Source organism: Muntiacus reevesi, chromosome 21 (genome assembly GCF_963930625.1).
Source record: "Muntiacus reevesi chromosome 21, mMunRee1.1, whole genome shotgun sequence".
Classification (NCBI taxonomy): Eukaryota; Metazoa; Chordata; class Mammalia; order Artiodactyla; family Cervidae; genus Muntiacus; species Muntiacus reevesi.
The window spans coordinates 48,859,570-48,881,289 of NC_089269.1; the positions used below are offsets into that span (position 1 = coordinate 48,859,570).

General features: G+C 46.8%; 1 protein-coding gene across 1 annotated transcript in view; it reads left to right on the top strand.

The window, feature by feature from the left end:
- Positions 1-21,720, top strand: part of HUNK (hormonally up-regulated Neu-associated kinase) — a 122,626-nt gene that overhangs the window by 45,879 nt on the left and 55,027 nt on the right. Inside the window, exons 3-4 of the mRNA XM_065913751.1 lie at positions 13,980-14,035; positions 19,865-20,000. Coding sequence (XP_065769823.1) covers positions 13,980-14,035; positions 19,865-20,000 — 192 coding nt within the window. The remainder of the gene's footprint in view (positions 1-13,979; positions 14,036-19,864; positions 20,001-21,720) is intronic.

Genomic DNA, 21,720 nt, shown 5'->3' on the forward strand with positions numbered 1-21,720 from the left:
AAAGTGTACGATTCAGTCATTTTCAGTATATTCAGAGTTGTGCAGCTATGTCCACTGCCTTAATTCTAGAATATTTCCATCACCCCCAAAAAGAAGCCCAGTACCCACTGGCAGTCACTCTCCATTCCCACCCCTCCCACCACCCCCTAGTCATAACCACCACTCTTCTTTCTGTCTTGCTGAATCTGCCTGCTCTGGATCATGCATATAAATGGAAACAATATATGGTCTTTTGCAAGTGGCTTCCTTCACTTAACTTTACCAATGGGCTTGGCTCCGGGGATGCTCTGCCCTGTGCTTGAATCTGGGGCACAGCAGGGAGGTCTTGGTGGGGGGGGGGGGTGGCGGGAGATGCCGAGGGGAAGTCCCAATCTTGGATTGGGGCTCACTGTGGGGAAGTCTCTGGTATAGGGGGGACCCTGGGGGGAGGTCCCAGGCTGGGGGTGGGAGGACACAGCGGGGGAGGTCCTGGGCTGGGGGGGAACACATGGGGGGAGTTCTCAGGCTCGGGAGGTGGGGGGGACCCTGTGGGGGAGGTCCCAGGCTTGGGGGCAACTGGGGGGAGGGGGAGGTTCTGGACTTGGGGGGAACTGGGGGGATGGAGAGGTCCCGGGCTTGGGGGAGAACTGGGGGGAGGAGCCAGCCTTGACCAGGCCCCATTCAGGCAGATCATTTCCTCACCAAGGTAAGAAAATTTCTCCATGTATGTATTTTTAGTCACACACACTGTCAGGAAATCACGATTCATCAGAACTCTTCTGAGTTTTGATCAGCAAGGAAGGGAACATTCAGAAATTGTAAGTGAATAACCCTATTTTTGGCTCTTGTTAACAATCCCTTCGTGTAACCTGCGGTGTCAGAGCTCTGCCATGATGCGGGAAATGATGGTCATAAGGATGCGTGGTTTGGTGATGAAGGCAGAAACCTCACGGGTGAATCAGCTTGGGTTACCCACTCTGCTGGTCATGGAGGAAAAGAGAACTGGGAGGGAGCTTTCCGAGGGACTCAGGATGTTGTTACAAGGGCTTCCTGCTGTCAAAAATCAGATGCGCCCAGTCTCAGAGCTTCGGGGACAACAAAGGGAAAGCCAGCGAAGGCTGTGCTGCGCTTGCTGGTCCCTCCCGCAGGAAATTCTCACAACCCTTTTAAAGTAATTTTAACAAAATCCAATCCCTCTCAGCGCAATTACTGTCAGAACGTCAAAGGAATGCATTTAATAATGTTTTGATAGCATCGAGGGTGCACTTTTTCTCTCTCTGATCTCCGGCATTCCGCTTCGTTCCCTACCTTTTTGGAAATATATTCATCAGCCAATAGTGGCAAAGGCTCAGATCTTTTGAAGTTAGGGAAGGTTGGAAATACAGGTGTCGTTTTGGAGGGGTTCTTCATTTTCTCCTCTAGAAATCGCGTTAATGAGTGTCAGCGCACGTGGGCACAGGTGATTAGGTGGTGAAGACATCACAGGAAACTGTTTCAAATATATTCCTGGGTGGCTATATCCGGAATGTCTGAATTTTCAAAGGTTTTTGAATGTCTCATTTCTAAGTAGCCATAATCCGTAATACACTGTAGCCGTTTTCAATGGTGGAGAATTGTCTCCTTTATGCTGCAGAGATGGAATGAATTCATAAATTATTTCAAGGCTGGGCTTCCCTAGTGGCTCAGATGGTAAAGAATCTGCCTGCAATGTAGGAGACCTGGGTTCGATCCCTGGGTTCAGAAGATCCCCTGGAGAAGGAAATGGCAACCCACTCCAGTATTCTTGCCTGGAGAATCCGATGGACAGAGCAGCCTGGCGGGTTACAGTCCATGGGATTGCAAAGAGTTGGACATGACTGAGGGACTAACACACGCACATTTTGAGGCGAGAGTTTTCAAATGGGGAAGAGAGTTTAGATAGCATTTCAGAGATGTCCCGGTGTCCCTAGCGGGAAGATTTCTGAGCAAACAGATTGGATCATCCAAAAGGATTTAGGATGAATTTTGGTGGCTACAATATATGATTTAAAGGGCTTTAGGTGATGTGTGTTAGAGGATACTTTAAAAAGCATATTTCCTGATGAGTCTGATACCGTATCGTCATATCATCGTCAGCTTAATGCCTGGCAGAGCCCTCATTTCCTGTGAAATTAAATCTAAATATTTAATTATCAACCCAGAGCTATTTAAATATCATTTAAAGGAAGTGAATCTTTAAAAATCATGTAACTATTATAAGTAGAAGGGAAAAAAGAAAACCAAGCGTCTATAATGGATTTCCTTAGCTGGCAGAGGACTTCATTTAAAACTGAACCTGGGTTTCCCTGGCGGCTCCGTAGTAAAGAATCTGCCTGCCGATGCAGGAGACATCAGTTTGATCCCTGATTTGGGAAGATCCCACATGCTGCGGAGCAACTAAGCCCTCAAGACGCAACTATTGAGCCTGTGTTCTAGAACCCGAGAGCCACAGCTACTGAGTCTGTGCTGCAGTGACTGAAGGCCAGGTACCCCAGAGGCTGGGCTCCCCAGCAAGAGAAGCCCCTTCAGTGAGAAGTCCATGCATCACAACTAGAGAGTCATCTCCTCTTGACACAACCAGAGAAAAGCTCTCACAGTAATGAACGCCCAGCACAGCCAAAAATAAATGAAGATATAAAAAAAAGGAAAAAATAAAAAAGGATCTGCCATATACCTTTTGTGTTATCTGCTGCAACAGTGTGGTCGTTCACTTTTGCAAAGTTAGAATGTGGTCCTCACATCTTCATTACACCCTCTGAGGACTGCCTGAGATAACTTCGGGCTTCAAATCTATCAAGGGTTTCTTTTTTCCCATTTTTCTTTTTCTCAACTGGGCTCATGCCAACATCTGATGATTTTTCTGTCGTACAGAAAGCGTTGACCTTAACATCCATCATCAGGAATGCTGATTCTGCCGAGAGGCTCATTTGAGATTCAACTGCTCGTTCAAAATAACAAAGTCCAATCAAGCCGTGCAGACAAAACATACCTGGGTCAGGCAATACCGCCGTCCCTCAGCAGGAAGAGACGAGCAGGACTGGGAGTGAGAGAGAGGCGTGATCAGAGGGACCCGGCGCCTGTGTGTCACACGACTGTTCCCAGAGCCGCGACCCCAGTCACTCGTCAGGGCTGGCAAGGGGCCTTCTGCACTCCGGGGAGTGCCGGGCCAGACGGGACCCTTTGTTCTCGTGGGCCTGACAAGAAGCAGACCCCACCTGTGCTGCCGGGGTTTTACAAAGTTCTTTTACCTTTTTGGTTTCCTTTGGAAAGGGTGAGAGGGGGACAGTGGATGAGCAAGGGGTGACTTCTGCTCACCTTGGGGGACGGGCCTGTTGGAGACCCCAGGGCCCGAGCACACATCTGGAGACACTGGTTATATAGATCAAAGGTTCTTTCATTTAATGGGGACTGAGAAAGCATGATGAGAAATGCGGGATTTCACAAAGCTCTCGCCCGACACGTTTGTGGATTGGGGTGCACTGTGGTCCGCGTGTGGATTCTAAGCCAGGCTGCCTGTATCCACGTTCTGGGTCTACCGCTTAAAAGCTGCACTGGGCAAATCTCTCAGGCTTTTCTGCCTCACTTTCCGGAACTACACAATAGGGGTAGGGGGTTATCCACTTCACGTGGTTGTCGTGAGGATTAAATGGGTCAGTTCCTGTAACTGCTTAGCTCGAGGCCCTCAGAAAGTACTGAGTATGTGTTCGCTGTAGCTACCACTGAGTCCACCTCATTCATTTTATCCGTGGAGGCCGAGTTCTGTGTGTTCAAGGCCCCAGAGCTGTTCTCTGCTTCTGTTTGTTGCTTGGTCGTGTCTGACTCTTTGCGACCCCATGGACTTCTCCAGGCAAAAATACTGGAGTGGGTAGCCATCCCCATCTCTAGGGGATCTTCCCAACCCAGGGACCGAACCCTGGGTCCTGCATTGCAGGCTGACTCATTACCGTTTGAGCCACCAGGCTCTTGAAATCTTTGGCTGAATTGTCTTCCTCCTTCAGGTCCCAGCTCAGAAGCTCACCTCCTCCAGGAGTCCCTCCCCTGGTCAGAGACTCCCCAGCACCTTCTACTTTGTTTTCCAAACACTTTTCACAAGATTGTTGTTGTTGGTCAGTCGCTAAGTTGTGTCTGACTCTTTGTGAGAGTCGGACACAACTAACTCCTTCACTGACGCCAGGAGTTTGCTCAAACTCATGTCCTTTGAGTCGGCGATGCCATCCAACCATCTCATCCTCTGCCACCCCCTTCTCCTCCTGCCCCCAGTCTTTTGTCTTTCCCAGCACCAGGGTCTTTTCCAACGAGTCAGCTCTTCGCATTAGGCGGCCAGAATATTGGAATAACATCAGCTTCAGCTTCACAAGATAACTGACTTGTTTCCTCTCTGTCTTTTGCACAGACCACCATCTAGCCCAGCGCCCAGCCCAGTTCAGACACAGTAAGACTCTGTTGAATGAGTGAAGGGAAATTGAATGAATACAGATGTGTCAGAGTTAGCGCTGGGATGGAAGCTTTCAAGCGGCCAATTGATGTTCTTTCTGCAATATTCCATATTCTCTGTGGAATTTTAAGGGAGTTTCTTCATTGACTTCATACCACTTTATTTAGTTTTCAGGTCACATTTTGTAGGGTGACATCTTTTTAGTGAATGAATAACTTTTTCATTTTATGAGCAGAATTTGTTTCTGGAGCATTGTAGGAATTCAATAAAGGTTTCATTTTGAATAGATAAATCAGGTACATGCTTAACAAATTGTTCTTGTATTTAACCAAATTGCTCATCTTATAAATAAATCAAAGATTAAAAAATCATTTGGTTTTAAAAAAATTATTTATTTTTAATTGGAGGGTACTTGCTTTACAATATTGTGTTGGTTTCTGCCATATATCAATGTGAATCAGCCATAGGTATATGTATATCCCCTCCCCCTTGAACCGCCTTCCCACTTTCCACATTTGGTTTTAATACAGCGCTTTTGACGATAAAACCTAACTAAAAAATATACAAAAAAACAAACAAAAAAACTCTTGTTCGCTGCAAAATGCCTGTTGCCTTGGGGAGTTATGTGCTTTTCTTGAATGCTTTATTCTTAGCTCATTACTAAAATCCATCTTGTGGCCATCTCCGCAGGCACAACTTTCTCCCCCAGCCCTAGTCCTCTGTGAGTCTGGTCCAGGCTCCCCATCCCCTGTCTCAGACCCCTTCTATCTGACCTTTCGTTTGCCTCCCAAGCTGGGAAAGATTGAGGGCAGGAGGAGAAGGGGGGAGGGCAACACAGGATGAGATGGTTGGAGGGCATCACCGACTCGATGCACATGAGTTTGAACAAACTCTGGAAGACAGCAAGGGACAGGGAGGCCTGGCGTGCTGCGGTCCGTGGGGTCGCAGAGTCTGGACGGGACTGAGTGACCGAACAACAGCTGTGTGCTTCTCGCGAGGGAGTCACTTATCTGAAATCTCTTCTGGAGCCTCCCCTTCACTGTGTCTTAGAACCTCTAGCTTCACCGTCTCCCCTGGCCACACCAGCGTCTCACCTCTTATCTGTTGGTGCCTGTGCAGCTGCAAGGGGCCTGTTTTGTCGTCTCTACCCATTAATCCGTCCTGCCAGTTGGCCCCTCTTAGGATGCCATTTTCCAAAGAAAGAATCAGGAGCTCAGAGCATTTAAGTGACTCTTGCAGGGCAGCTCGGCAGGGCCGTTGGCGAGCCCCGGCCCCTGGAGCCTGTCTGCCCCACTCTCAGGCTGCCGTCCTGGCCCAGGTTCACCCCCACCTCCACACTAGGCCTCCGCCAGCTCTCCGCAGTCCCCCTGCCGCCCTCTGACCTCCTCTCCCCTCCCTGGCAGCCTCTGCTTCATGCCGCTCTGTTCCTCCCTTTCGTCTTGGGTCTCAGCCCTGAGTGGCCCCCGCGGGCGAGCTCTCTTAAATTCCTGACCCCCAGTTTAGGCCCGGGGTTTGTTAGAGGCCTGACCTACACTGCCTCGCGGGGTGAGGCCCCGTCATCCTGGTATTTGGACAGCATGTTTGTGCGTGTGCACACAGGCACACGTACGCACACAGACATGCTTGCATACACGTGCACTCTCATGCACGAGCGTGTGTTCTCCTTGCAAGCCTGTGCACACACACTCCCTTGCCCTGTCTCCCCAGCAGCTGCACCTCCCCTCCCCCAGGGCCCCCCAGGACCCCGTGTTTGTTATGGCAACAGGGTCCTCCCCTCCACCCCCTGGGTCTGGGAGGGCAGAGCTCCTGGTGGCCTGTCTCCAGACCTTAGAGATTACCATCTTGAAAGGGATGCCTTTAAAGGAGCCTTTGGGTGGGTGGGTTCCTGGAGGGGGAGGGATGCTTGCTCGCCTGTGGGCGAACCTTTAATTGTTAGTCAGGCCTGTTGGAGCCTGTGCTTTTGAAATAACCCAGAACAAAGGGCTGGTGATTAGGGCTCTCCCCTTGGGCCTTCCTCTCAGACTCTGGAAAAATGCCTACCCACCCCCCCACGCCCCAACCTCAAACAGTGTAGAGAACAGGACCAGTGCTGGGTCTGCGGGGCAAGCGGGGGTGGGATGGACGCCATGAGGAGCCCCACCGGGCATTTCTCCTGGCACTGCCCAGTCATCAGAGAAGGGCCGAGAAGCCCCTGGGTTGTGGTCCTTCTTGCTCGGGCAAAGGGCCGCTCCACTGACTGCTTTCCTTCGCTCCCAGGACACAGCGTTCCCACCCCAGCCCCCAGCACTGTCCTGATCGCCGGTTCCGCCACACACGCCCTGCCCCGGTTCTTACTTGTCCCGAGTCCTCTTGGAAGCCCCACTGGCCCAGGGAAAGCCAGTTCCTGTCCATTCAGGGACCACTTCCCTTCCTTCCCCAGCGCTTCAGTGACTCATTCACACTGCCTGCGGTCAGCTGGCCACAGAGAGGAGCTTGTCCCACTGCGGGCTGGGAGGAAGAGTCCTCCATGGCTCTCTCCTCTCCGCAAGGCGGCTGGTCCCATCAAGGGCTGTTAAATGTGAAACTGAGCATCGCCTTATCATCAGGTGCAAACCGGTCAGCTGTCAGACCCTTCCCTCCCATCTCACAGACCTGACACCGAACACAGACAGATATTTTGCTGTTGGGGTGGAGCTAAAAACCATGCTTTTCACAGGGACCATGGGGAGGTTTTCTGGATTACAGAGGCCTGCCAGTGAATGCAATACGGGAGACCCTGGTTCAATCCTTGGGTCAGGGAGATCCCCTGGAGGAGGGCATGGCAACCCACTCCAGTATTCTTGCTGGAGAATCTCATGGACAGAGGAGCCTGGAGGGCTACAGTCTATAGGATCGCAAAGAGTCAGACACAACTGAGAGACTGACGCACGCGCACACACACACACACTCACACACATGTATATGGTACAATTTATGCTAACGCTAAAACTTTGTGAATAATTTTTAATTTTTTTTTGGCTCCTCCATGTGGCTTACAGGCTCTTAGGACACCAATTAGAAATTGAACCCTAGCCTCCTGTTGTCGGAGTGCAGAGTTCTAACCACTGGACCATCAGGAAATCCCCTCATCCTTCTTTTATTATTCAAGAAGTTATCTTTCAATTTTTGGCCTCATGGGATTGTTCATGGCCTTTTGAGTCATGGTTGAGTAGCTGGGCAGAGGGTCTGAGTGGCCCGCTGTGCTGAATGGACTCATAATTAACTTCGGGTGGAAGGATGCTCCACACGGAACATCCTGAGTGAGGCTTGGCAAGGGGCATAGCGTTCCTAGTACTGATCTCTTAGGAAGGGGAGAATATCCAAGTGTTACTTAAAAAGTTAATAGACTTAATTTTTAAAAGCAGTTTTAGGTTTACAGAAAAATCATGCAGAACTAGAGTTCCCACTTCCCTTCCTTGTGTTTTCCCTATTATTAATATCTTGTGATAGTATAAGACATTGGCTACAACTGCTGAATCAATATTGATACATTATTATTAACTAATGTACACAGTTTACATTAGGGTTCTTTAGGGTGCATAGTACATTAGGATATTCTTTGTGTTGTGCATTCTATGAATTTTGCAAATACATGGTGCCATCTAGCCACCATTATAGTGTGCAGAATAATTTGTTGTTGTTTAGTCGCTAAGTCATATCTGGCTCTTTGTGACTCTGTGGACTGTAGCCTACCAGACTCCTCTGTCCTTGGGATTATCCAGCAAGAATACTGGAGTGGATTGCCATTTCCTTCTCTAGGGGATCTTCTTGACCTAGGGATCAAACCTGAACCTTCTGCATTCGCAGGCAGATTCTTTATTGCTGATCCACCAGGGAAGCCCATACAGAATAAATTTGTCACCCTAAAATAATGTGTTCCACCTGCTCATTCTAGCCCTCCTTCTGCAACCTCAGGCAACTGGTGATCATCTGCCTGTCCGTGGTTTTGTCTTGAGAAATGGAATATTTCCTGCCATATCAGTAAACAAAGGATGTCACTGTCATCAGTAATTGCAGCCACCATAAATGGTGAGCTGGTAAGAAGCAAAGACTACTTGCCATCTAGTAGCTATCAGACCACAGCCACTCCCCACAGTGAGCCCTGAGGACCCTCAGGATGTGAAAATACCGGATCCTGGCCCCAGGGAGCTGAAGCGCATATCAAAGGAATGAGTTCAGTGAGGCCAGACTCTTGCATCTTTCCATACACCACAAAGTGCTAAATTCCTTAACTTGGGATAGCTGGTTTTCTTTAATTTATAATTTTTTTTACATTCAGACTACCTGCCTTTGTTGCTAAACTTCTATATAACCAGCTCTCCTCCTCACCTCCTTGGAGTAGTTCCTTCAGGGTTATTTGAGATATTTCCTCCTGGGCTTGAAGTCCTAAAATTTCCTGCCGATTAAAACATAACTCTCAACTTTTAAGTTGTGAATATTTTTAAAGTCTATAATCTTTTTCAGAAGGTCATAGAGTTGGAATCATAGTCTATTCAGACTACCTTCTTTCACTTAAAAACATACATTTAAGGTTCCAGGTTTAATTCCTGGGTCGGGAGGATCCTCTAGAGAAGGAAATGGCTACCCATTCCTGTATTCTTGTCTGCAGAATCCCATGGGCAGAGGAGCCTGGCAGGCTACAATCCATGGGATCTCAAGAGTCGGTCACAACTTAGCTACTAAACCACCACCAAGGCTCTTCTAGGCTTCCCTGGTGGCTCAATGGTAAAGAATCTACCTGCCAGTGCAGGGGACTTGGATTCAGTCTCTGGGTCAGGAAGACCCCCCTGGAGAAGGAAATGGCAACCCACACCAGTATTCTTGCTTGGTAAAACCCGTGGACAAAGAAGTCTGCTGGGGTACAGTCCATGGGGTTGCAAAGAGTGGTACATGACTTAGCAACTGAGCATGCATGCAAGGTTCTTCCATGACTTTCATGACTTGGTAACTCATTTCTTCTTTAAAAAAACTCTTTTTTTTTTGGATGTGGACCGTTTTTTAAAGTCTTTATTGAATTGGTTACAATATTGCTTCTGTTTCTTTTTTTTTTTTTTTTGCCACAAGGCACATGGGGTCTCAGTTTCCTGACCAGGAATTAAACCTACATTCCCTGTGTTGGAAGTTGGAATCTTAATCATTGGGCCACCAGGGAAGTCCTAATAACTTGTTTCTTCTTATGACTGAAGACTATTCCATTGTCTGAGATGTCCCCCAGTTTGTATATCCATTTACCTACTGAAGATCATCTTGGTTGCGTCCAGGTTTTGACAATTATGAATAAAGCTGCTGTAAACATTCGTATCCATAAGTTTTCAGCTCATTTGGATAAATACCTAGGGTAAAATGACGTTTTAAAATATGACTTTTGAGCCTTTTTTCCCTAGAGTCAGAAGGAAAGTCGTCTTCTCCTTTGTAGATAAACCTCCAAAGACAAATCAGGAGGTGAAATAAAGCCAAAAGAGGTTAACTGTTCCCTTCATTTGGGTAGATTAAATACATTGATCTGGGTGGAGACTGATATACCTACCTTTCCATTAACTAGTTATGAAACTTTTAGGCAGTTCTATTGGTTGTCACTGGAATATTTTAGAAACCTTGATGAAAGGGTATGGGTAAATGCCCATTAACCAGCTTTGCTGTGAGTGTTTTTCTTAGGGGTTGGGGTGGGTGTCTAGGGGATGCAACAGGTGAAAAGAAAAACTGATTTCATTTCCCTCCTTTTGCCTAATAATTACATTTTTATACTTTCCATCCTGATTTTATGACATTTCCCCTGTTTTAAAAGTGGATTTTTTTTCTCTTCTACATCTTCTTTTATTTTGGGGGGCTTCCCTTGTGGCTCAGACAGTAAAGAATCTGACTGCAATGCAGGAGACCCAGATTCACCCCCTGGGTCAGGAAGATCCCCTGGAGAAGGAAATGGCAACCCACTCCAGTATTCTTGCCTGGAGAATTCCATGGACAGAGGAGCCTGGTGGGCTACAGACCATGAGGTTGCAAAGAGTCGGACATGACTGAGCGTGATAATTACATTTTTATACTTTCTACCCTGGTTTTATGACTTTCCCCTATTTTAAAAGGGGACCTTTTTTTTCTCTTCTGCATCTTCTCTTATTTTTAGCCTTTCATTTATATCCTTCTTACTAATCACTGCGGTTGGTTGTTCCTTGGTCTTTTGTGGCCCCAGAATTATCCAGCTTAGTTTTATTATTCTTGGCAGTTGCATTCTTTGACCTTACCTCTTTAAGCTGTTTTTCTTCATAATATTTGTTCTGAACCAAATTTCTCCTTTAATGCCTTCGTGTGGCTTCCATGCTTCCCAGGGAGAGGTTTAATTTTGCTGGAAATAAACTGTGGCCCTCTTTTAGATTAAAAGAGTGCTGCTGCTTTATAATCAGCTTTCACAGAATTCACAGTTTGGCCTGTTGTTGGCACATTGTTTTGTGAGTCCATGCAAGTGGCTGGGAATTACCATATATGCTTGAATATAAGTGTAACACATAGTCTATCATTTTCAGGAAGGAAGAAGTGCCTTATGGAGCACTTGCAAAGTCTCTCATAGTATCAGGCATAATCTCCATTATTTTCAACAGCAAAGTACCAGTTAACCTTGACCTGACTCACCGATGGCCTTGGAAACTCTAGAAGTCTGAGAGAACCAATGGAAAGGGAGGCAAAGGCACTTTGTGTGGCTTTAATGACAGTTGCTAAAGGGATATGACTCACAGTGGTGAGGGTTTGTGAGACCACTCTAAAATCAATTCACTCAGTGGATAATTTATAGAGATTTTAAATGGGCTCTTATTATTTAAATGGCTTGGGATAATATTCCCAACAAGCATATCACATACAGGTTCGAATAGTGCTTTATCTCAAATATCCAGTCAATTGAAAGATCATGTTACACTGGAGACTCCTGCTCTTGCCTGCCACAAGTCTGAATGAAACTGTTGCATAAGATGTGAGGGCATGGGAACAGTATTTCTAAAGTAATTATGTTAAGATAATAGCATATGCTCTGAAATAGGATGGTGCAGCTTCATAGATAAATAGTGTAAATAGTCATTTGATCATTTCATTGCATTTCTAAAAATTATATATTTGTGTTTTCCAAAAAACCTTCTGAGGGGCAGAGTCTTCCCCTTGGAAAAGTAAGGAGAATCACCTTATATGGTGGAGGGGGGTGCGGCTTACCCTGCATTTGGACATAGGTGACATCTTTTAAAGACTGGTACAGTTTTTTGAGTGTATGGTTTTATTTGAATCGAAGGGCATGTGTACAATTCTCCTTCCCATTGGTGAACGCGTATGGATTTGTTGTTGAATTGCTAAGTTGTATCCTACTCTTTTGAGACCCCATGGGCTGTAGCCCGCCAGTTTCCTCTGTCCATGGAATTCCCCAGGCACGAATACTGGAGTGGGTTGCCATGCCCTCCTCCAGGGAATCTTCCTGACCCAGGGATCAAACTCAAGTCTCCTGCATTGCAGGTGAATTCTTTACCAGTGAGCCACCTGGGAAGCCCGCATGTGGACTGGGGACTATCTATTTACCTTCCCCAGCTGCTCGGTTCAACAGGTTCAACACAATCTCCCTTCTCATTCAGGTATTCAGCCTTGAGGCTACAAGTCATGGGTCAAGGATTCCAGTTCTGAAATCCAGTGGTGACTGTTTAGAGCTCACTTCTTCCTGCACTGGACTCCTTAACTCTTCTCACCTTGAAATGCTGCCCTTTCGTCATTCCTATGCCAATACTTGCCTGACTGTTCCTTCTTAGCTGGCTCTGAGCGTCCTTGTTCCTGCCAGCATGTTGGCACCTCATTTTCTCCCTCTCCCTGGGCATCTCATGTCCTTTGAAGGCTGAGCTTCTACCCATACTGAGGTTGAAAATTGGTAGTCTGTAGGCTGGATCTTGCCTGTAAGGTTGGCCCACGCACTGTGGATATAATTGTGAATTTGTTGCCCACATTGAAAATCTGGGATTGAATCCAGATTTCTGGCCACTCTTGGAAGATGGGATGAGGTGGTGGTGCTGGGACCAAGTTGTAAACCCCTGTCACCAGGAGATGGGACACAGATGGGGCACTTTGGCTCCCCAGGCCTCCAGAGTTCTAGCAAGTGCTGTTGCCCTCATCTCTGCACTTCCAAGAAGTGCTATCAGTCACCATTTTTGTTTATCATGACCACACTGTTCTAGTCCTCATAATAGAGGTAAGAGGACAAAAATAACTCTTTTGGCTATGTCTGGATTCAGAAGTCGGAACATAAAAGCTGGACCAAGAATGCTATGTTTCAAAACAATGGAAAAAAGCATTTTGTGTATATATAAAAGGGAAGAATATGCTCACACATTTAATGTTCATGGTGTGTCTGAGCTGACAGGTTGCAACTTAAGGTGCTCATGATCATTGACATAGATGGCTTATACTTTCACCCATGTTTTTTTCTTTTGGAACCCCAAGTGATCTCTTGGATAATGTACAGTCATTGGTATTTACCAGGTTATGGAATGTGCAAAGGTCCTGGGGCACAGTGGTAAGCAAGGCAGAACGTTTTGTATCCTCAAGGGGGTTACAGTCAGGTTGCACAGAAACCACCAACCCCTCACACTCGGCATGACCTTGAGCACGTGTCTCCCTCCCACCTCCCGAGTTATCTCAGTGTCCATGATCAAAAGTCACTCGTCCTCTGAGTAGCAATCTTCGTTCCATCTGCAAACTTAATTCTCTTTGGTTATGTAATGTTTACATATCCAAGGATTAGAACCCTGACATTTTTGGGGTCTATTTTTCTGTCTACCGTAATAGCTGCTTGCTAAATAGTTTATCATCCCTTGCCAATTTGTGGATGACTATTGGGCTTCCTTGGTGGCTCAGCTGGTAGAGAATCCGTCTGCAGTGTGAGAGGCCTGGGTTCAGTCTCTGGTTTGGGAAGACCTCCTGGAGAAGGGAAAGGCTACTCACTCCAATATTCTGGCCTGGAGAATTCCACGGACTGTTTAGTTCATGGGGTCGCAGAGTCAGACGTAACAGAGTGACTTTCACTTCGCTTGGGCTCCAAGCATGGAGGTTGTAGGACTAACAATCATGTTTTCAATTAAAAGGAAAAAAAAGAAACTGTTTGCCTAAATCTTCCTTACTCTGGCTGGTTTTACTCACCATCTCACAAAAACATGGTCACATTTGTATTTTCTCGACTGTCCTAGCAGTGCCCGTCTTGAATGATGTCTTCTACTGTCTCCTGGTTTTATTAACTTCCAAGTTTCAGCTCTGGCCCACTTCTTCCAGAAACTGATTTGTTATGCCCTGCTTGCTCTCTGTCTTCTCTGAAATCCTTTAGCTTTTTGACTCTGCGGCAATTACATATATCATGTTCCATAAATATTTACTTATTGATTGTGTGAGTTTTGGCAGCAAGCCTTATGGGTTGGTTCAAAGTGGCTCTCAACAGTTCGTTTCCCTTCGGAAGCAAAATGTTATTCCACTGTTTCGAGTGCTTATCTGAAATGTTGTATGGTTTTGTTTATTTCAGAGACTTGAAGATAGAAAACTTGCTGCTAGATGAAGACAATAATATCAAGCTGATAGGTATGACTTTTTTTTTTTAAAGCAAGATTATCCTTTAAGTGCTGTGTTGTCATTTCTCAGTTATTTATTTCTGACTTTGAAAATTACCATGGTCTATTTCTAATCCCCAGACAATACTTCTAGTTCATCTCCTTTAACCTGCAACATCTAAGCATGGTTTTGAATAATTTAAACATAAAACATGGTTCTTAGGATTCTTCAAAGTTTTGCTTCTCTGTTAATTCAGATGGAGTTGAACTTGTGGAGGGGATTCTTTTCACTTGAATTCACCTGAAAGCTTCTTAAGAAAAGGGGAACATAGTTTTGTTCAAAAATGCTGCTCTTAGCTTGGCCATGCTTTATTCCACTTTTCAGTGAATGTAGGGGCACTGAAATAAGAGGGAATGCATAAGACATCTTTTTGATGTCTTTGCTTTAGCCCTGTAGCACACGGATGATGGTGCAGAGTGAAACAGAGGGCTGCTTTAGAGGTCTGTGTCAATCAGGAGGAAATTCCAGGATGGAGTGAATCATAACTGATTCACCACTAAGGGTTCATAAGCAAATTCACCTCATGGCTTCTTCTCCAGAAATATTCTACTTTTGTTTACCTGTGTGGTTGCTCTTGGCAAAAATATAGGGCATCATGTTTCCACCCAGATGTCAGCCTCATCTTTTACTCCTTTCTTTCTTTTCCCACCCCAAGTACAAGTAATTTCTTCTGCCTCGAGGGCTTGAAAAGACTTTCCATTAGAAGAAAAGAGAAGAATCAACAGAACTTTGTGAATTTTAGCTTTTGTACCCAAGAAGGAAATTTTGTTTGGCAAATACGGAAAACCATCTCCAGACTCTCTAAAACACATCATTCAAATGACCGGTTATATTCCTTGGGATCCCAGATGGCTTCCAACCCAATAACAGGCAAGAGGCTGCCAGGGACTCCAGGCCTCTTGGCTGGGTGATTAAGCATCGTTGACAGGTGTTGATAAATACACCCATTATTGGGACATTAACAATTAAGAGGAAACCAATCCCCTCCCGCCCCCCGCCCCAGGGATTTTATAGGATGTATTCGGTTTTTATTTATTTATTTTAATTGGAGGATAATTACAATATTGTGGTTCTTGCCATAGATCAAGAGGAGTTGGCCATAGGTATACAGGTGTTCCCTGCATCTTGAACCCCTCACCCCCATCCTACCAATCCCTCCAGCTTGTCACAGAGCACCGGCTTTGGGTGCCCTGCGTCACACATCAAACTTGCACTGGTTCTCTGTTTTGCATCTGGTAATGTATATGTTTCAGTGCTGTTCTCTCAAATCAGCCCACCCTCTCCTTCTCCCACTGAATCCAAAAGTCTGTTCTTTCCATCTGTGTCTTCTTTGCTGCCCTGCATGAAGGACTGTCGGTACCATCTTTCTAGATTCCACACGATATGCATTAATATACGGTATTTGTCCTTCTCTTTCTGACTTACTTCACTCTGTATAATAGGTGCTAGGTTCATCCACCTCATTAGAACTGACTCAAATGCGTTAGGATGTATTCTTAGAAGATTCTTGGATGATTCAGGTCAGATTGTTTTACTATTGCACTTGAGCTGTCCTGAGAGCCAGGTGCAGCAGCCTTAAACAAGGCAGACTCTGAAATGTCTGGAGGATGTCTTTTTGCTCCTGGTTTCCGAGGTCTGTAGCATTAGACAAAGGCACGTCCTGGTGGGGGTAGGGGGCGAGGAATGGAGGAAAGGAGATTTCTTTGTAGGTTCCCTGGCAGGGTGACCTGGAACTTGTCTTTGTGTGGGGATCAGTCACAGAGTTGCCCTAAAGCTGCATAGTATGTAAGAGAACAGGCGGTGTGAAGGCTGGATGTCCATTATAGTATGAATTAGAATATGTCACTTCCCCTGCGCGTTGTCTATGCTGAGGCTGGTGATTCCAGCAAAGTGCAGACCCCCGCCAAGTGCTCTCCTTACCCACCCAGCACCCCCCATGCTGCTTCTGCCCTTCACTTTGCCCCTCTCTCTGCCCCTGTGTATGTTTTCTCTTTTTTCTCTTCAAGAGATAGCCCTAGACAATCATTGGTAAGAGTGGAGAGTGTTGAAAAGCACAGACCTTTCCATTGCTGAGAAGCTTCTGGAAGAACCAGTCTCTGTAAATAGTGGGTTCATTTGCAAGTAGCTCACACTTTGGCTGGGCTTCCCCAGTAGCTCAGCTGTAAAGAATCTGACTGCAATGCAGGAGATGCAGGTTCGATCCCTGGGTTGGGAAGGTCCCCTGCAGAAGGAAATGGCAACCCACTCCAGTATTCTTGCCTGGAAAGTCCCATGGATGGAGGAGCCCGTGGGATAGCACACACCTGGCTGAGTGAACACACATACACACACACATTGGCCACGTGATAAACCCTCTTAGAGGAGACCTGTACAAATAAGATGGAGACACGGTAGACCTACATTAGAGCCCATGGGTCCCTTGAGATGGGTGGGGGGACCTTTAGATCCAAGGAACCATTTTACGCAGAGTCATCGCCTCTCAGCTTGGCAGCTTCTGAACTGGTACCCAGGCAGCCATCGTAGCTCATCTGGACACAATGGGCCATGTCAGAAACCAGGTGTCAGGAACTAGAATTCCCGAAACAGTTGCAAAGGAGGCTTTGATAACTGGATGTCCCTTTGTTAGAACTTCTCACTTGGCACCCTATTTTCTCCTGACCCGCTAAAACCAAAGAGCCCTAACATACATGCTAATGGAAAGAGATATTATGCCATCCCAGAGGGCAACTGGGAACTGCATTTTGTTTAGCAGAATCTGCATTTCCTCATTTTTTTTTCATACAGGGTGAGTGGGAAGAGAGGGGAAATGTTCGAGGCAAAGAATGCCCCGTGTCTTAGGTGTTTTCTTGCTTCTGAGTTGGGCAATTTGAATCAAAAGTCTCTATAGCTGCCCTCTTGCAACTTGAAAGCCCTTTGAACCTTTTCTTCAAAGGAATTACCTAGTTGTTTATTCAAAGGTTGATTATAGCTATTACCATTTTCTCTTAACAGTTTCTCTTTCTTTGAAATAATCTGATTTAAATAAATTTACTTAAGCCATGTAAGCCACAGTTCAAGTTAACTAGAATTAGCTGGAATAAGATTTGATTTAATTAGGGTCCTTTCCCCCTTTAAAAAAAGAAAGCGTTTGTTTGGGTGTTTTTTGAGATTCATTTCATAACTCTCAGAAAACTGAGTGATAATTGGCTTATGTATATACCAAATCTAATTGGGGCAGACCCGTGTGACATTACTGGGAGGCGAACTTCTCCCTAGTTTCACAATTCTAATTATAGGCATATGTGTGAAGCTTTAATAATTACAGTTGTGCATGTGAAACACACTAGTTATTTCTCCACAATATATTTTACATTAAACCCTTTTGGCTAGGTCTCCATAAGTCACTTAAAATGTAGATTTTATCTTCTCTGTCCCACAGACCTCTGCTCATTTATCTTTTTGAAAGTGTGGTTAAGACAAGGCAAGACGCCAGTGTTCACAAGCTTGCCTGGAAGCAAGTGGGGAATCTGGTCTCTTATTTCCCCCTTCCCCACCCCTGCCCTTTTTTAAGATCAAGCACTTAGTTGTAGCCCCAAATCAAGAGCTGAGGGAGTAACCTGAAGGAGTTAATGGAACCCTTGGAGATTAGAAAGTGAGTTTTAGTGTATGGGTTCTCAGGAGACTGGGCCTCTAACATGACTGTTTATGAAATTATTCTTAAAATGTTGGCCCATTTAATATGTTTATTCCATGGTGCTGTCTCTCCATCTTACCATAGTGAGTGCTCTGTACGCATTGATTGTCTTCTTAAATTTCCTTTGGGAAAATTTTTTCTTTTTAGAGATTTTTTTTATTTTATGTGGACCGTTTTTTTAAGTCTTTATTGATCTTGTCACCCTGCCGGTGGTGGTGGTTTCGTCGCTAACACGTGTCCGACTCTTGCGATCCCATGGAGAGTGTTGCTTTCTGTTTTATGCCTTGGTGTTTCGGCCACAAGGCGTGTGGTCCCTGACCCGGGATTGAACCCGCAGCCCCTGCACTGGAAGGGGAAGTCTCAACCACTGACCACCAGCGAATTCTAAATGGCCATTCAACTGAAAGTTCAGAATCATTTTTCTACTTCTGACCCACCTCCCGGTTTTCCCAGCTTCAGTGATACTGCAGGGTAGGGCCTGAGAGCAGGGGCCCTCAGAGTCTCCGGAACAGAGATCTCCTCCTAAAACATGAATCCAAGACAGCCCTGCTGAAGGGGCCTGCTGGTGCAAGCTGGGCTGAAGGGAAAGCAAACAGGGGCCCCTGTCTGTGAGGGCAGGAGTGGATGAGTAGGGAGCAGAGAAGACAGGAGGAGAGAGGTTAAGAGAGAGAAAACAGAACTCTCCCAAACAAAAGAAGAACAGGCAGCGCTCCTGCTGGGTTTGCTCATCCCGATTTGGGTTCTGATTTTTCATTCCAAGCTTCAGCTGAAGAGTTTGGGTGACCTTCAGAGCTTTGATGTGTTTTCTGTCTGGATGAGGTTCTATTTAGAAATGCTCTTTCATTGTACAGCTTAACCCAATGATCGTAGGGGGAATGTTTGTGGTGCATCTTGACCCGTGGTGTGTGAGTAACTTCATGGACTCACAACTCTGCCTTTCCGGCCCCTGCTGGGTTTTTTTTCGTGAGCTTGCCTCTAGCTTTCACAAGTGCCATGGCTTTGCAGGTGGAGACGTGTTAGCATGAAGGAAAAAAACGAAGTTAGGTGTATGTCCTAGCAGTTGAGAAAGTGCAAGGGTTTTTTTCCCCCAATGTGGAGTCTGTCTCTGACCACAGCCCCTTTCTATCTGAGCCCCTTGGGCTGAGTCTTCTCTTTGGGGACCAGAACCGTAAATATTTACATTGAAGTTCAAAGGAGGAGGCATGATCTTAATTCTGCACTCAGCAAAGTTTGAGGAAAGATATCAGATGAGGACCAGACACTAACTGCTCTCTAATGACCTGTCAGCTGCCCTATCTGTAAAATCAAAAGTAAACAGAGCACAAAAGGCATAATGGACCCAGTGTGGCTTTAGATGCGCTGAGTGCTTCTTTCTTCTGCCCCCTGCCTTAATCACCCAGGATCCAAGCAACGGATCATTGCTTGGATCATTGCTAGGTTTAGTCTACTTCTCATTGCTATTTTTTCTGGCATTTTTCCCCCCCAGCCAACGCTCAGCATTGTCTAAATCACTGGATGTATTTTTCCCCCTCTCTTCAAATCACCATATGTTGCCTCATGCATTGGGAACATTTTTTTTTTTTTTAAGAGACTTGCATGCAATGAAAACATTCAGCTGAAAAAAAGTCAACTCTTTAACGGGTGGGATCGCGTGTCATCTGGGGTGACACCAACACCCGCCAGAGAATATCAGTCTTCCTTTGGCTCTTCCCCCTTGGCCACTTGGAAGCCAGAAGGCTGACTCCAAGGACTGTTGGCTCGTTTTCTCCTCCTGCCTTAGTCCTCGAAAGCAAGCAAGCCTGTCTTGTTTTCCTGGATGACTCATAACCCAAGAGTTGATGAAAATATGTTTTGGTTCAGCATACTTTTTAGCTCTCGCTGGATTTGATTGTGAGGCCCTGCTAGAAAATATTTCCAGTTTGGCCAGGGAACCACCGCCTGACATTCTTCTGTCTTGAGACCCATATCCAAAGGTTACAGTTCACAGCTGCTGGGTTTCCTGGTGGATGTGAAATGATGTGTTAGCCCCAAAGAATGTTTCCTTTCCTGCTGCCTCCCCCCGACCTCCCTCCTTGTTCGCGTCCACAGTTTTCTAATTCCGAGCTGGTTTTGTCCTCCTCTTGCAGACTTTGGTTTGAGCAACTGTGCAGGGATCCTGGGCCATTCCGACCCATTCAGCACGCAGTGTGGCAGTCCTGCCTACGCCGCTCCCGAACTCCTTGCCAGGAAGAAATACGGCCCCAAAATCGATGTCTGGTCCATGTGAGTTACCGAGCTTCTAAAACAGCCCTCTAATGACCTGTCTCCCTCCTGCTGTCTCCGCGGCCCCTTTCTGATGAAATAACCTTTGCGTGTTTAATGAGCATGAATGATCAGCCCTGGAATATATACACAGTGATTCTCCAGGATCCCACTTTCCACCGCTGTTCTTTCTGTCGTTTTTCCACCAACTGCCCCAAGAGGCCCTAAATTTAAATTCAGCAAGGTGCAGGGGGGAGAAGAAAACAACCGAGCACTCGCCAAGATGATCTTTGGTTTCATGAGCCACTCGTGTCCTTCTGCTGCTTTCCATCAGCGTCAGCGTAAATCCCAGCCTCGGCCCTGGCCCCGCACCTCGTGTGGGCCTGCCCACCTCTCCTGCCCCTTCACCCACTGCCCTCCGCCCACTGCTCAGGGTTCTTCACGCAAGCTGTCTTCTGTTTTGTCTCCCCGCCTCTGGGCTGCGCGGTCGCTGCGCCTTTCATTGAAGTGCAGCTGGCGTACAATATCATGTTAGTTTCAGGCGCGCAGCACCCTGACCCGACGCTTATATATATTATGAACTGACCCGCGCGGGAAGCCCAGGAACCATCTGTCACCGCACGGAGTTAGTGCCGCGTTACTGACTGTACTCCCTAGGCTGTGCACTACACCTCCGTGGCTAGTTTATTTTCTAACCGGAAGTCTGTACCTTTGAGTCCCCTCATCTGTTCTGTCCCGCCTCCCACCCCACCCCCGGCCCCGGCCAGCAGTCGGTGGTGCTCTCCCCTGGAACGCTGTTTCCCAGCTCTTCGAATGGCCCGTCCAGCCCCATGTTCCAGTATTGATCAGTGTCGCCACTGTGGAGTCCGTCTCTTGTTCTGGGGATGGCTAGCACATGGCATGGAGCCTGGGCTGGAGAGGGAAAATGAAGGGAGGAAGGAAGGAGGGATAGAGGGAGGAAGGAGAAGGAGAGGAGGGAGGGATGGAGGGCAGGACAGTCATTTCAACCAGGTGAGCAGAGGCTGGAGAGAGTGAAAGTGTTAGTAGCTCAGTCCTGTCCAACTCTTTGCGACTCCGTGGTCTGTAGCTCAGGCTTCCCAGGTGGCACTAGCGGTAAAGAGCCTGCCTGCCAATTCAGGAGACGTAAGAGATGTGGGTTGGATCCCTGGGTCAGGAAGATCCCCTGGAGAAGGAAATGGCAACGCACTCCAATATTCTTGCCCGGAGAATCCCATGGACAGAGGAACCTGGCGGGCTACTTGGGGGTCACAAAGAATCGGACACGACTAAGTGACTTAGCACACACATACAGACTGTAGCCCGCCAGGCCCCTCTGTCCATGGGATTCTCCAGGCAAGAATACTGGAGTGGATAGCCGTTTCCTCCTCTAGGAGATCTTCCCCACCCAGGGATCGAACCCAGGTCTTCTGCAATGCAGGAAGATTCTTTAGTGTCTGAGCCACCAGGGAAACCCTAGAAGCTAGAGGGTCAGTGCTAAAGCCAGCAGAGGAAGCAAACAGAGAAATGTGAGTGAGTGAGGGGATTGCAGGAGGTCTGGTTGGAGATTATTCAGAGGAACCAGAGACGAAATGAGAATCAGAGGGCACCAGAATTCCCTGAACATTCCAAGAAAGGGCCGGCTCTCCCGGGAAGCACAGCTCAGCTCATTCAGCCAGGGGGTGAGACGTTAGTGGGGGTCAGCCTCCTCGTTGCTGAGACTCTGAGTCTGCTATTTCCTTTG